The 14677-nt window shown below is 35.6% G+C and overlaps 1 protein-coding gene across 1 annotated transcript; it reads right to left on the reverse strand.

Moving 5' to 3' along the window:
* Window positions 1-2954: 2954 nt before the first annotated feature.
* LOC119190225 (rab proteins geranylgeranyltransferase component A 2-like) lies at window positions 2955-8124 on the reverse strand. Its single transcript, XM_037441581.1, has 3 exons — window positions 7744-8124; window positions 5940-6052; window positions 2955-3418 (listed from the first exon to the last, which is right to left on the reverse strand). Exons 1-3 carry the CDS (start codon window positions 7859-7861, stop codon window positions 3281-3283), a joined length of 369 nt encoding a protein of 122 aa, XP_037297478.1. The 5' UTR covers window positions 7862-8124; the 3' UTR covers window positions 2955-3280.
* Between the last annotated feature and the right edge of the window lie 6553 nt (window positions 8125-14677).

Consider the following 14677-nt stretch of genomic DNA (forward strand, 5'->3'; position numbering starts at 1 on the left):
TTGCGTTTTATAGTGGTATTTAAAATATTTATAGAAAAATAACAGAACTAATTTAGTTGAATTTTTAAATTGTATGTTTTAAGGAGATGTTCTTCTATTATAGTAATCCAATATTATATTCAATTAAGTAAGATATAGTGATAAAAAAATCATTTAAATGACCAACATTTCTGAAATTTTCGAATTCTTTGAATTTTTATTTCTCATGAATTAAACATAAAAAGATATTTTTCTTTACTAACTTTTTCTTCAGGATCTTTTTAGTTAGATAAAAATAACATATTGTTATGTTCCTTAGTGGTTTAAGATATTTTGAGCTTCGAAATAGACGTTCGAAGCGCAAATTTGAAAACCTCTGTTCAGTAATCATTAAACAATTTACAAATACTCAATAAATCTAAAAATTTTCTCTACTAACTTTTTAGACAACAAAATTTTCTATAGTAATTACTAATTCATATGTTTTTAAAATAATGTTTTGATCGATATTATCTCCTTCGAAAAGTGCTGTTTTTGAGACATACGGCGCGCGGATGCGTAAACGCTCTTAATCTGGGTAACTTTCATCGTATTAAATTTTAAAGGCCGAAATATCCATGCATATTAATTATTTTTACGTTTTTCTTTCAACTGCGAGAACAAATCACTAACTAGACGTGAATTTAAATTCTTTACTTGTCAATACTTGTTTAGTTACCCAGATTAAAGGTGAAACAAAATGTATGAAAAATGGACCTTAAGCTATAACCTTAAAGGATTTCATCTGACATGGCGACTTTTTAATTAAAATGTTTTTTTTTTTCTTTCTTGTCATTACTCAATATTAACACAACCACCTAAGTATAAACAGGGAAATCAATAGTATACTAGAAATATTGCATCATTATACAATACTAGCTTTTGCTGCGGCTGCGCCCGTGATAGTTCTTCCGCGATAAATATTTTCCCTGCACAACAAGTAGCCTTTAGCACCGAAGACTTCGTAGCTTCTTATTAGTGAGAAAAGATAGAAATAAATAAAACGGTTTAATAGTTACTAAGATTACCGCGTTCAAACAAACTTTAACTTTATGTATTAATATAGATATGAAATATCTATCAAGATCGACTACAATAACTAAAGTTTCAATTTAAAAACAATAATCGAGAATCACGTTTTTAGGGTTAATTGGTCATGGAAATAGATTTTAATTGTTTATCTATTTATTGATAAAATGTGTGTTGCTACATCAAGAACATTTAATGGTTATTTGTTTACGGTTGTAAATTGATAAGCAAATTAAAAACAAGCTTGCATGGATGTTAAAAATAACTAATCAATTTGTAAAACACAAAACCAATTCTTGCGAAATATTTTAATTGCCATTAAATTCATAATAGATGCAAATACTGTGGCGGCCTGATTTCACCTGACAACATTTTTTCATGTTTTACTATTTATAAAAGTAACTTGAAACGTATATCTAGATGTATTTTGTCATTTACAATATAAAAATGTTACCTCTTCTAAACATTCTTATTTTTAATTTTAAACCATACTTGTTATAGACTAACGAGATCTCACAGTACGTCCAAAGTCGACACAAATATTTGCAAATCTATTTTTGTTTTACAGCATAGTTTGTCATACGAGCGAGTCATGTATCTGATGCCTGAATCTAAATGTCTCTGCACCCCTCCCTATCTCTCGAAAAACACCCAAAATATTAAAAGAATCATAACCTGGCAATATTTTGAGTGTCACCTTAAATGATAAGTGCTTAAGAAGGCAAGCGTTTAGGTTTGTGGTAAATTATAATTATTGGTCGTTGGATATTTCTTTCATGTGATAGTGGCCATCATGCAAAAAGACCCGCTACGTAAGTGTATCGCTTTTCGTGATTACCCTGTGTGTATCCGTCTTCAATTGTTTCTATTTGCGAGGAGTAATCATCTCTCATCAGTCGACACTCCATACTTACCATCAGGTACATGGGCGCCGAGAAGGGGGTGCAAGAAGGTGCACGTATAAACAAATCTCAAAAAATATATTACTGAATAAATCTGCAACAATAGGAACTATCGACCACAGAGGTTTTTTATGACAAAGCATTTTGAAAAACCCACTTAATTTGAGTTTGAAAAAAATATCTTAATTGTGTAGTACAGTGCGTTGGTGCAAATCCTCCCTAAAACTAATCTTGGCGGTGGCTATGATCATAAAACCTGCCATAGTGGCATACGTAAGTGTGTTACGTTTGTGATCACCCTCTGTGTATCTGTCTTCAATGGTGTCTATTTTCGAGGGGTAATCATCAGTCGACACTAGGGTTGCCAACCGTACTTTATAATAAAGTATTGTACGTTATTTCGGGTAATTGTACGATATACTTTATGAGAACAATAAAGTACGCGAAAATACTTTATTTACCATGATATGAGTCCTCTAGGATTGTTCTTAAGAATTTTTGCGTAAAACAGCGGTAATTAATGGTACAAAAATGGCAGCAAGTATTTGATAAGCCTGATGGTATATTTTTTTTTAATTGTATGCATTCAATTAATTTTTATTATCGATTCCTTCTACGTCAGCATTCACAGAGAAATTTTAAATTTTGTGATGTAGAATATTAAATTACGAGACAAAAAAAAATCGTATTTAAATTAGAAATATTAATTTTATTTGTTAAAAGTTCCCAAATATATGTTTATAAGCAAAATAATAAAGAACAAATCATTTATACTTTATTTTGACACCATGTACTTTTCTTTCTACATTCAATTTACCGATGTACTTTTATTTGCTCAAAAAAAGGTGACAACCCTAGTCGACACTCTATACTTACCATCAGGTGCAGTGGGGTCAGTTTACAGTGCCCGAATAAAAAAGAATACAATTGTCTTGTTCTTTGCGTACTCTAATTAATTGCGTATACCACCAGCCTTACTTATAAAAAATTCCCGATTTTTTTCAGCGAGAGACAGAGTTAACAATGTTTAACTTCTTCTTACTCAAAAACTTGGACTACAACAACAAAAATGATAAATAAATTACCAAGCAGCACATAACGATCTTTATATCGGAGCAAATTATACTTAATTATCGAAATCAATTTTTGATAAAAATCACAGACCCCACCTTTACAATATATTCCATATAACCTCAAAACACACATTGACTCGATCAGCTGTAATAAAAACTCCGCCATCTTGCCTCTTAAGTAGGTTCAAACTAGGAACGGGTGGTGTTTTTGACAACTGTTTAAGCAATTCTTAACCACCTTTTAACGCTAAAACAAGTTTATAAGACTGTACCTGCTCGACGGCGCGGTCGAAGTCGAGTCCTGCGTCGGGTCCGGAGCAGACGTGCACGCCCTCCACCACGCTCGACACGGGCGCGTTTCGTGTCCTTCACGTTGTAGAACAGCGACCACAGGCACTGTCACAACAACAACATATTTACTACTTACAATAGTGTGAAAACATATATTGAAAATACACAGATATACCGCCATTTTCAATAGACGATCCCAATCGATTTTTTCAGCCTATCTCAAAAATTTACCAATAAGAACAAAGATTTTTCAACAAGTGACTTATTTTGATTTATTCTAGGAATCGGATTGAAGGTTTAGATTGGAATCGTTTATTCAAAACAGCTGTATTCAAGAAGTGTTAAGGATTACACTCCTGTAAAGACGTTGAAATAGAAATATTTTTATACATTTTATCGCGAAATTGGTTAATTTTAATTTCCAAACTCTAAAAATTCGTTCAAGATCTATTCACCTTATTTTACTGTATATAACTTATCTTTATTATTTTCATCAATACTTACGAATGTTTAAATTTTAAACTCGAAACACCTAATTAAGCTGATGGAATTGTATATATATACTTTTAAAAACTACCGCCATAAAACGTACCGCTATGTTATATAGCAGGAGTTAGAGAGCGATAGCAAGATGTTCACACTACGTGTGCAGACTGCAGTGTTCACTCATGCTCGTACAAATATTTAATGTAAATTTACACATTTATTTTTCTACCAATTTACGTGTTATTTTCGTATGTTTTTTTTTACACATATAAACAATTTATAATAAAGTTATTATCATGTCGCTAGAATTATAATATTTCTTTAATCGCTGTCTGTTTCAAAAAGTAACATGAGATAGATTCGTAATAATTTATCAATCATTCATTGCCTCATCCCTACAATATAAATTTAAGTACAGATTCGTTGACCGGACTTATTGTTGTCCGTAAGACATTCGGATAAACGAAAATCCGAAAAATTTTATGTATGAAGAGAAGCGAGTTATACACAAACATAATGTGTTAGTTTTACTCGCGATTCCGCTCGCATTAAAGACCAATCCTGGCATAATAAGTATCATAAACACTAATAATGTCCTATACACTAATACAGTAATAAAGTTTTCTATTGGTGAAATAATTTCCAAAATCCTTTTGAGTTTCATACAAAGTCTCACGGCTCGCAATTAGCAATATTAATCATCGACAATCCGTATAACAAAAGGATCAGAGAATCTACTGTTTACTGTATATTATATATTTAAATTTAATTGCCCACCTTAATTATCCTCATTATTAAGAGTGATAAAACTTTTATACCATTATAATACAATATTATCGTTATCCAAAATTCGCAGATTATAATATGCACAAAGAATAGAGTTCATTGACTCAGCCAATTAAATTATACTTATTATTTCGCAAAATTATATTATAAACCTAATATAGATATATATTTGAAGATCATCTGTCTAACCAATTGTCTAACGGACTGCCTCCGGAGCGTGGTTGTACTGCATGCGCGGTACGGCAGCTCTCTAAGGTCCTGGGTTCGAATCCCGAGTCGGGCAAAGTGCTATTTGGGTTTTTCTGCTCAGTGTCAGCCCGGATTCTGGAATTTGTGCCCGGTGGGATGGAACACACTTGGCGATAAGTTAATGCCCTGGTTGCACCTCTGCGTACCCTTTCGGGAATAAATGCGTGATGTGTGTTTATTATCTGTCTAACCGAAAATTCTCTCTCAAACGACGCGACGGCGTCAATAGTTGTAAACAAAAGGCAACAATCCAGACATGGCTTTGAAGTACCTGTTTATACTGTGCAGTTATTTCGAGACTTGCCAAATGCAAAGCGTAAGGCACTGATGTAGCGCTATTGACTTTGAACACAAGAGTGCGTCTGGACTTACGCGGTTTTGTCTCATCCTAGTGGACTATATCGTACTATATCGAATTAAAAGGCTAATTGACTCTTTTTTCGAAAATTTTTACTAGGTTCAAAAAACAGAAAAAAAAGCTGATTTCAAATATGTAAGAAACTTAAGTGTCACAAAAAAAAATTTCTTAAGACAATTAGCCTTTCAACCGTCGATATGTACTCTACTTGTATCAGTAGTTCAATGCTCGTGTAGTGCCATTTGACGACAGAAATATACATAAGCACTGTATTTCCTTAAAACTTTCACGTGAATTATACATTCCACCTAGTTAAACGGTGAACTTAAATTCAAATAACTTTGTATACTACTTAATTATTTTTATGTAGGTTTCACTGCAATCTACACTTGTGGAAACTTGCGAACAGGATACTGGAATCGCCCGGCCTTAGCGACTGTAGGGGGAGGATAGTTAGGGGGGATTATTTGGAGGAGCTAAGTGAGGGGAAGGATAGAAACCACTTTTACGATGGGCGTAGAGAACAAAGAGGAAATGTTCGCGAACCCTTATAGGCATCAAAATGAACTTACTACAACGAGGTATACAAACGTAACTGTGTCGAGAGCCACGACAAATGTCCCCCTGTGCATACAGTGTGAAGACCAAGTGCACAAGTGAGGCTGTCTACTTAACTTTCAGCCAGAACTTAGCACCGATCCTTAGGGTCAAACTTTTACGATATTAATAGTCTACTTGATTACGAACCTTGGGCTTGTCGGATTCAGCGTCGCCACCGGACATGTCAAAGATCCTCTCTGCATACGGCTTCAGGTCGGTCTCGGCGTCCTTAGATTTGCTAGCGATGAAGTACACCACGACTGAAACAAATCGAATTATTATGTAACAATAAGCTATTGAAAACGTGACATTTGTATCTTATCTCTTACAAATATAACTACATCGAACGTTGAGTTTCTATCTTTTCTACAACTGTGGCGGTTTTAGAGGTGGTAAAGACGGCTAAACGACTTGAGACTTAGGCTTCCACGCAGAGTTTGAAGCGACGTCGGGGCACGTTTGTAGAGATAGGTTTGAGCGACATCGAGGTCACCAATGTGGATGTGTTGTTGTATGAGAGTCATGATGTGACCACAGCCTTCCCGCACAACTACATATTATGTGCACTTACATAAATAGCTGCGCAAGTGTGTGTGTCCCTACAAAGGGGCTCACGATTCGCTCTTGCAAGACGCAAAGAACAAAACTATTGTCATTCGGCAATCCCTTAAGACCACGCCAAAATATTCCGCCCAGATCCTGAAGATTGATGTTTGTTGAAGTAAATACAGCTCACCCGATCTGATTGAAATTTTGCACCCGAACAGATAGTCTCAATTTACATTTATTTCTAGGTTGCTTTTATCTAAAATCTTTAATAAAAGTATAGTTTTGAAGTTATTTTTCATTGACGAGGATTGTATTTTTTTAAGTCGCTTGAGTCATACTTACTGCCGACTTTACGGAAATGGGCACTTTTTATCAACCGGCGAAATGACTCAAGCGTACAAAAAAATTATAAAGTTCCACCTACGAGGTTCCGAACGGCGCACCCGGACAAAAAAAAGCAGCAAAAAGTTCGACTCACTCGTGACCCTGGGACTGTATCGTGCACTCTAAACTACTTTAGTTTCACATTGCGGTCTGTCTGCGCAAATTAAACTACTTTTTCAAAGTACAACTTTCTAAACAGTTCGGCACGAAATCCTCAATCATAATGATTTCTTATGTTTACGCGAATGTTAGACATTAAAATTCTACTATTTTTCGGATTTTATGTTTTATATTTTAATGTTCTACCGACATTTCGAAGACTTTGCAGCCTTCGTGGTCATGGGAGAGATTGACAGTCAGTGACAGTCAAGTTTCAGAAAAATAGTTTAATTTTGATATCTTCAATCTTCATATTACGGTATTCACGTATTTTTCTGTTAGACATTTGGCAAGCCATAATATCTTCCTCAAGTTACATACAACCCAGCTAAACACTAACCCCCTTATTCATAAACGTTTTTTATCTAAGGACGAAGTAAAGCTGTGATAACAAGCCTGTTTCTCAGTGCCCAACGGCACTGAGAAATAGACATAGGGCCGTTGTGATTGGTTATTATTGTTGTATTTCAATATTAGCCAGTCACAACGGCCCTACGTCTACGCACTGCGAAGACTGCCATGCCGTCAGCACTGAGAAACAGACTTGTTATCCACAGCCTTACTTGGTCGTTAGATAAAAAACGTCTATGAATAAGGGGGTAAGAAGACCGATATTATATTAGAGTATTATATCATTGAAGGTATCAGTGGCGAAGCATTTATACAATCAGATTCCTACCAGCTTCCCTTTTGGGTTTATTCCTACCGGCTTCCCTTTTGGCTGCGATATGTTAACTAAGGCATTTTTGCCTCAGGTTCCCTTTTGAAATGTTTCGCCCTTCGCCACTAGAAGATATTATATCAATTAAGGCCAAACTTTGATGTTTTACAGCAAAAAATTACGGTTAAAAGAACTTACATAGTCCCTTGGGGCAGGAGCCGGTGGCCGGTCCGACCTCGAGCACAGTAACCGCCTTATCATCATCAGCCAGCGGCGGGAACCGGAGCAGCGACAGCGGCTCCTTCTCGCTCGCCATGATCGAACCGTTCGTTATAAACACGGCTTTGGATATATCGCAGCTCTCCGCGGGCTCTGGTGAGATCAGCTCCTTGGGGCACTCGTTGATGCCGATGACGAGGTGGTCGCAGTTCAGCGTCTTCGCCTTGCTCTCGATGGTGACCACGGTCTTGCCCTCGTCGACGGTCTTCGTGCCGACCTTGTCGATCGGTCTGTTCAGGCAGTACACGCCGCCGAACACCGCGCATAGTCTGAAGTTTTTAATGTTTTACGTGAGTTTGTATTTTAAATTAAATATGTAAGCGACTTTATTTAAATAATAATTAAATACTTATCATAAGTGCAACTATGTTCGCCTACGTGATGAATATAGCATATTTTTTTTTATAATCGCATGAGAAATGAATATTTATTGGGGAGTTCTATTGTATTCCAAGGTCTTGCTGGTGCGTTAAACACATTTTTTTAAGGGAAATATGCGAATGACATACCCAAGCGACAAGTCATCTTCAAGATATGTTATTACCATATTTTTTATTAGCGTTAACGATTGTAATGTCATTCCCATATGTTTTTGTTTTTATTATAGATAGCGATTGTTAAACGCATCTTGTCTAAAGTCCCGAGTTTTATTGTTTATGTGCGTTCGTGTCGCTTATAAGGCGAGATGCTGCTAAGTCTCGTCATTCATTAAGTTGCATAAAAAAATATTATAGATGTATCCATACAAAATAAATACGTAGATATCCGTAATTAATAAGCATCGTGATTAATATTGATGGCAAAATAAACGTGGGCGAAGTTCACTGCGAAATAATGTAGGCGTAATAATTTTAGGATGTAAACCTATTGTTGGACTTTAAGTTGTATTACTCAAATATAATTTTAAGTATATATTTCTTTTTGCCACATTATTTTAAGATCTATCTTCCGTAACAATTTCAACTGATATTTTCAACAAATTCTCGCTAATGAACATTTCTCCATTACTTATATTAGAAGCAATATTATTTGTTAACTACTGTAATAAATGTGCATGCGTATAGTCGTAATACACCACGCTCTGACGCTGAAGGAAAAGAGCGTGAAGAAACCAACAAGCGAAGTCATATCAAAATTAGAACTGACAATACTTAACTAGATATTTAAACTGTTACTTTGATATTTTAGCAAGTTTTTGTATTCATTTATCATTTATTTTGTCCACTAACAGATGATACAATATTTAGCTCACACATATAACAAGACTTATGATATTGTTCACCTTATTTAAGGCGGACCCAACTGCGTTATTATATTTAAGGAAGCAGACAAATATAAAAAATAAGCTCAACTAAATTACAACAATTGGCAATGAGAAAATGTAAGATCTTAAAACTAAGTACATTTGGAAAATATTTGTCTCCTTTACTCATAAATACTTAATTAAACCCACAGGCTATAAAACAACATAATATTCCTTTTGACCCACACAGAATTGTTGTCAAAATTTAATATAGAATTTATTAAAAAAAAAAAAAAGGGGGCGATAGCCTAGTTGGGTGTGGAACGGTCTGCCGAGACGAATATCCGCAGGTTCAAATCCCAAAGGCACACACCTCTGACTTTTCTAAAAAATCATGTGTGTATTCTTTGTGAATTTATCGTTCGCTTTAACGGTGAAGGAAAACATCGTGAGGAAACCTGCACATCTGAGAAGTTCTCTATAGGAATTTCGAAGGTGTGTGAAGTCTACCAATCCGCACTAGGCCAGCGTGGTGGACTAAGGCCTAATCCCTCTCAGCAGTAGAGGAGGCCCGTGCTCAGCAGTGGGCAAGTATATAATACAGGGCTGATATTATTATTTATTATTATTAATTACCTCTTATACATTCGAATCAAACATTCAAGATATTTGAACAGCCATTTGAAAACACGTGTTTAAAAAACACAGACCTTTTAGGCATTAATCCAAATACCTTTTGATTGCAAATTATGCCCAATTATCCGGCCAGTGAATATCTTGTGTAATGCAGTGCAAAAACGTTAGGTAGGTATTTACATAGCTGTTGCGACCGGTGATTCAGCGTGCGAAATCGTTTCTAAGGATACAGACGTTTGTGACTAATGGTGGCACCACATTTAGCCTATTTCAGCGAACATTCGCGTTATTACCAACCCAACATCAACTTTATACGTCATGAACATAAGATCGATATTGCCTTACACTAAAAGCGGGAACATCTTGAAAAATCCGCCAGTGTAGACCCGCCATTACATTACGAATTTGTTCGGTTAGTGAATAAATTAACTAGATTGCTTAAAACATGGCGAATAACGGTTTATTTGCGTGTCACTACGCTGAATTCAGAATCTGACGCGTCTAATATTATAACAGGATTAAAAGGTATCACCGAGAACCATTAAATCATCATAAAATCAGATTTATATAATTGCCAATCAATTTATAATAGATTCAATTGGTAACAATTAAAAATCGCAGACAGACAAAAAAAAATTTAAAAAACAGTCTAAACATCCTGGTGGATTAAAAAGTACTAAAAAAACCTCCGTGAAGGAAACCTGTACTTAGAGAATAATGCATTAGTCAGATCGTTCAGTAAGTTATTAACACGCTTTTATTCTTATTCGTAACTGTAATCTTATCATTCCAGCTGTACTGGTGTTTCTCTATCTTGTATCGTCTCGCCTAGTATATCAAAGTCGTTAAGGTACTCCTTCCAAGTAAACGGTCTTGAGCATTCATTCCGTACATTTTCGTCGCACGAGCTACGGCGAGAATAGGCAGGTTTACGAATAATTATTTAAAAAAAAAATTGAGGTCCTTCTGAATTTTTTATACTAGCAAAATGTTCCTTATTAAATTGTCTATTCAATATTGTTGGTTGCAGATAAACATAATGTGTCCTTTAGGATATGAACGGAATCAACAATTTTAGTGACATATTTCTTCTGAAATTAATAACACATGTAAACTACCAAATTTAAAATAACATATTGTAGAAATATGATATTGAATTTGTTTTTCTACGTGTTTTTTAAATTTCGATTTTGTTGTGAGGAGCACGTTTAAAAGCAATGTAAAATAGTTTACTGCTTAAAATAATTTTCAGATTATTCGTTTTGGTACTTATAGAGGGACGACAAAATGTTTAAAATGAAAGTTTTTAAAATTGGAATTTTGTGTCTTTGTTGTTATACTTTAGAAATAATGTTAATAGTCCATTGAAATGTTACATTTTTTAGGCCTTACCTTGCGTTTTTTAGAGGACGCAATTTTATTTTTAGAAGTGTAGGGGGGGTCAGTAGTGTTGCCCAAATTCAGTCTTGGTCTTGCAGTCTTGGTCTTGTTCTTGCGTTTTTGCAAGACCAAGACCAAGAACAAGACCGCGTATTTTTAGCAAGACCAAGACCAAGACCAAGACTGACCGTGCAAGACTTGAGCAAGAACAAGACATAGCCTGCAAGACTCTTGCGTCTTGCAGCTAGGACTTAGCGCTATTTCACTGAGTAGTTAGGTGTAACAGTTCGGTGTATAGGTAGGTACGCTTAGGAATTCTATGAGACGCAAAAACTGTATCAAAGAATATGAAAAACTGGACCTATGCGCATTACGACTAATACCATAAACATAGCGAATAAAAAATATCTATTAAAATCAAACTGAGTGCATGCATAGCTATGTTTTAACCATCGGCACTTTGATAATGCGGCATCAAAGGTTTTGTACTTACTTCTCAAAGAAATTTGCCGCTTTTCGGAAGTACATGGTTATGATACACGCGCCGGCGGCTTCTTCTGAAATCTAAAACAATCGTTGCCGCCACGCCGAAATCATAACATTTGACACTATTTGATTGCCGCCATAGGGCGTAGGTATACTCATGCAAAATAATTTCGAATTTTAAGAGTACCTACAGATGTTCCAAAGAATAAATAAGTTTCAGAGTGCTTAGAATGAAAATGAATACATTATACTGATCACGCAAGTAGTATTATGATCGGGATAAAATGGTAAGGATAGCCCGACTAGAAATTTAAAAGTGCGACCAATGGGGCCCCTCTTGGGCTTCCCTCTTGGGCCCCACTTTGGGATGTCACGCAAAGCCCTCTTGGGCCCCCATTGGGAAATCCCAAATGGGCCCCCATTGGGAAATCCCAAATGGGGCCCAATTGGGAGATCCCCATCAGATCCCAATCTAAATTTATAAAATATCTAAAATTTCAATAAATCAAAAATAATTTTGAATTACGGACTCTGATGGTACTATAACTTTATATTTCGATTAGAAAGTGAACTATTGGTTGAATGCATCCTTGTCGTCAGTTGGGCTCGAACTCGGGTCCTCTTGATCATCAGTCGTTCACGTTACCACTGGTCCAAGCGGGAATATTACATTCGTCGCTTTATTTGATGTACATCGAATCAACTAGATGATATTACTAATATTGCGGTTAAATGTTTAATATTTGTTTCTGTTTTTCGTTTATCTTAGTTAGATTTATTCAAGCGGAACTATTAGCAATAATTTACTATTTCAACGTTGGGATTTCCCACTTAAATCCCACTCAAGCCCCAATTAGGAAATGTTAGCAATAATTTTTCATTTTTACTTTGGGATATCCCACTTTGGCCCCACTCGGGTCCCAATTGGGAAATATTAATAATAATTTTTCATTTTTACTTTGGGATACAATGATAAATCGTAAAACTCTTTTATTAAATTTCTTATAAGTTGAAGGTTCAATCTCTTTCTAGACAGATAAGTATTGTTCTTTAAAATACAGTCAAGTTATTGTAATTAATTTGTTTTTACATGTTTTAGCAAATGTAAGCTTATAAATCATAAATGTTTATTAAGAAACAGTTACTTCCATGGAAAACGACATATAGGTCAGTTGATTTTTCGAATTTCTTATCAAATCTTCAGTTATTTATTAATCTGCTTGATCTTTACTATGGCTATGTTAATTCAAGCTCACAATGTTCCAATTCTAATACGTTTTTCTAAGATTTAAAGTAAACTTTAATAAATAGTAATAGACTAATAGGTAATTGCAAGACTTGCAAGACTCTTGCTGCAAGACCAAGACCAAGACCAAGACTGGGAGCGCAAGACCAAGACCAAGACCAAGATCAGGTGTATTGGCGCAAGACCAAGACCAAGACTGGCTAAGTCTCGTCTTGTTCTTGCATTTGGGCAACACTAGGGGTCAGTGTTAAGCTAAAACCAAGTTTGTGGGGTCGCCACCCTTGTCCCACGGCCGCCATCTTGGTTTGAAATGGTTTTACGATGTATCTCTTAAACTATTTATCTGACAAAAAAAAATTATAAACATTTTTGTTGCAAATTAATTTCTCTACAACTTTGGTCTAGTAACTTTTGTCGTAGAACTATAAATAAAAAGTTATAAGCGAAAATGTTAAGAAATTCAATGTTAAGCAATGTCCATTGCAACGTCATCAGAACGTGTGTTTATAAGGTTCATAATACGTACAACACAAACCCGCGGTTGTCGGCTTGTACGCGAATTACTTGGATCCTGAATCGCTTTGGGACAGATGAAGCAATTGCTTAACATTTTTGCTTATAACTTTTTATTTATAGTTCTACGACAAAAGTTACTGGACCAAAGTTGTAGAGAATTTAATTTGCAACAAAAATGTTTATAATTTTTTGTTAGATAAATAGTTTAAGAGATACATCGTAAAACCATTTCAACCCAAGATGGCGGCCGTGGACAAGGGTGGCGACCCCACAAACTTGGCTGTAGCTTTACACTGACCCCCCCTACACTTCTAAAAAATAAAATTGCGTCCTCTAAAAAACGCAACCCCAAATGTAACTTTTCAATGGACTATAATCAGGTGTGAGTAGGAGATAATAACTGGATTGTCTGGCACTCGAGTCGTATCATTCAATCACAACAGTGTCGTTTTATTTTGTCGCATGTACCAGTACCTAGAGGCGTTTTCTTTTTTGCTTCTAAAAGAGCCTTTTTGCTCTGGCCCGACGCCTAGCCGCAAAAACTCACGCTATGCCACTGAGTAAGGAGCATGCTTAGCGAATGGATACCTTAAAAAAATTAGCTTAGATACGTAACATCACTCTCATTACCTACTCAGAGTGCCATCGGTTAACCATTCTTTAGTGTAATGTCGAAAAAATCTCAAACGTTTTCTCAAGATATCTTTAACACTTTTCCTATTTAACAATAAATAACAATATTTCTTTGCAATTACGATATTTTAAAACGTGCGGCATGCAACATTAGAAAGTAGCTTCATTTTTGTTTGCGTTAGTCAAGTTGATGCACATTTGGGTCGTTGAACCGGCGGGTGCGCCCGCGCCGCCGCGACGGACCGACGGACAACACTTTCATGGTGCACTTTTTGCAATCACAATAGCGGCACGTCTAATAACGTTTACACCTTTTTATGTGACTGTCCCTGAAGGAGAGTAATGAAGAAATAATATACTATTCTCTAACGAGAGGTAATGATATTTACATTCTTGCTTCGTTAACACTGCTCGCTACCCCGTATCGCCGTGTCAAGCAGTTGACCTCACCCCACCCTAGATAATTGCTAGATCATGTAGAGCAGGGATGGCGAACCTTTATTCGTTAATATGCCAATATTTAAAACAAAAATAATGTACCAGTAATGAGTCATCCACGGTCGGCTTTAATCTATCCGAATGCCCCCTTTTACCAACATTTTTTTATAATGATTTCTTATGTTTACGCGAATGTTAGACACTGAAATAAAACTATTGAAAAAATATCATTTGATTGTTTGATCAATTGTTTTTTTTTATTGGGATATTATAGG

The sequence above is a fragment of the Manduca sexta genome, chromosome 22 (genome assembly GCF_014839805.1).
Source record: "Manduca sexta isolate Smith_Timp_Sample1 chromosome 22, JHU_Msex_v1.0, whole genome shotgun sequence".
NCBI lineage: Eukaryota > Metazoa > Arthropoda > Insecta > Lepidoptera > Sphingidae > Manduca > Manduca sexta.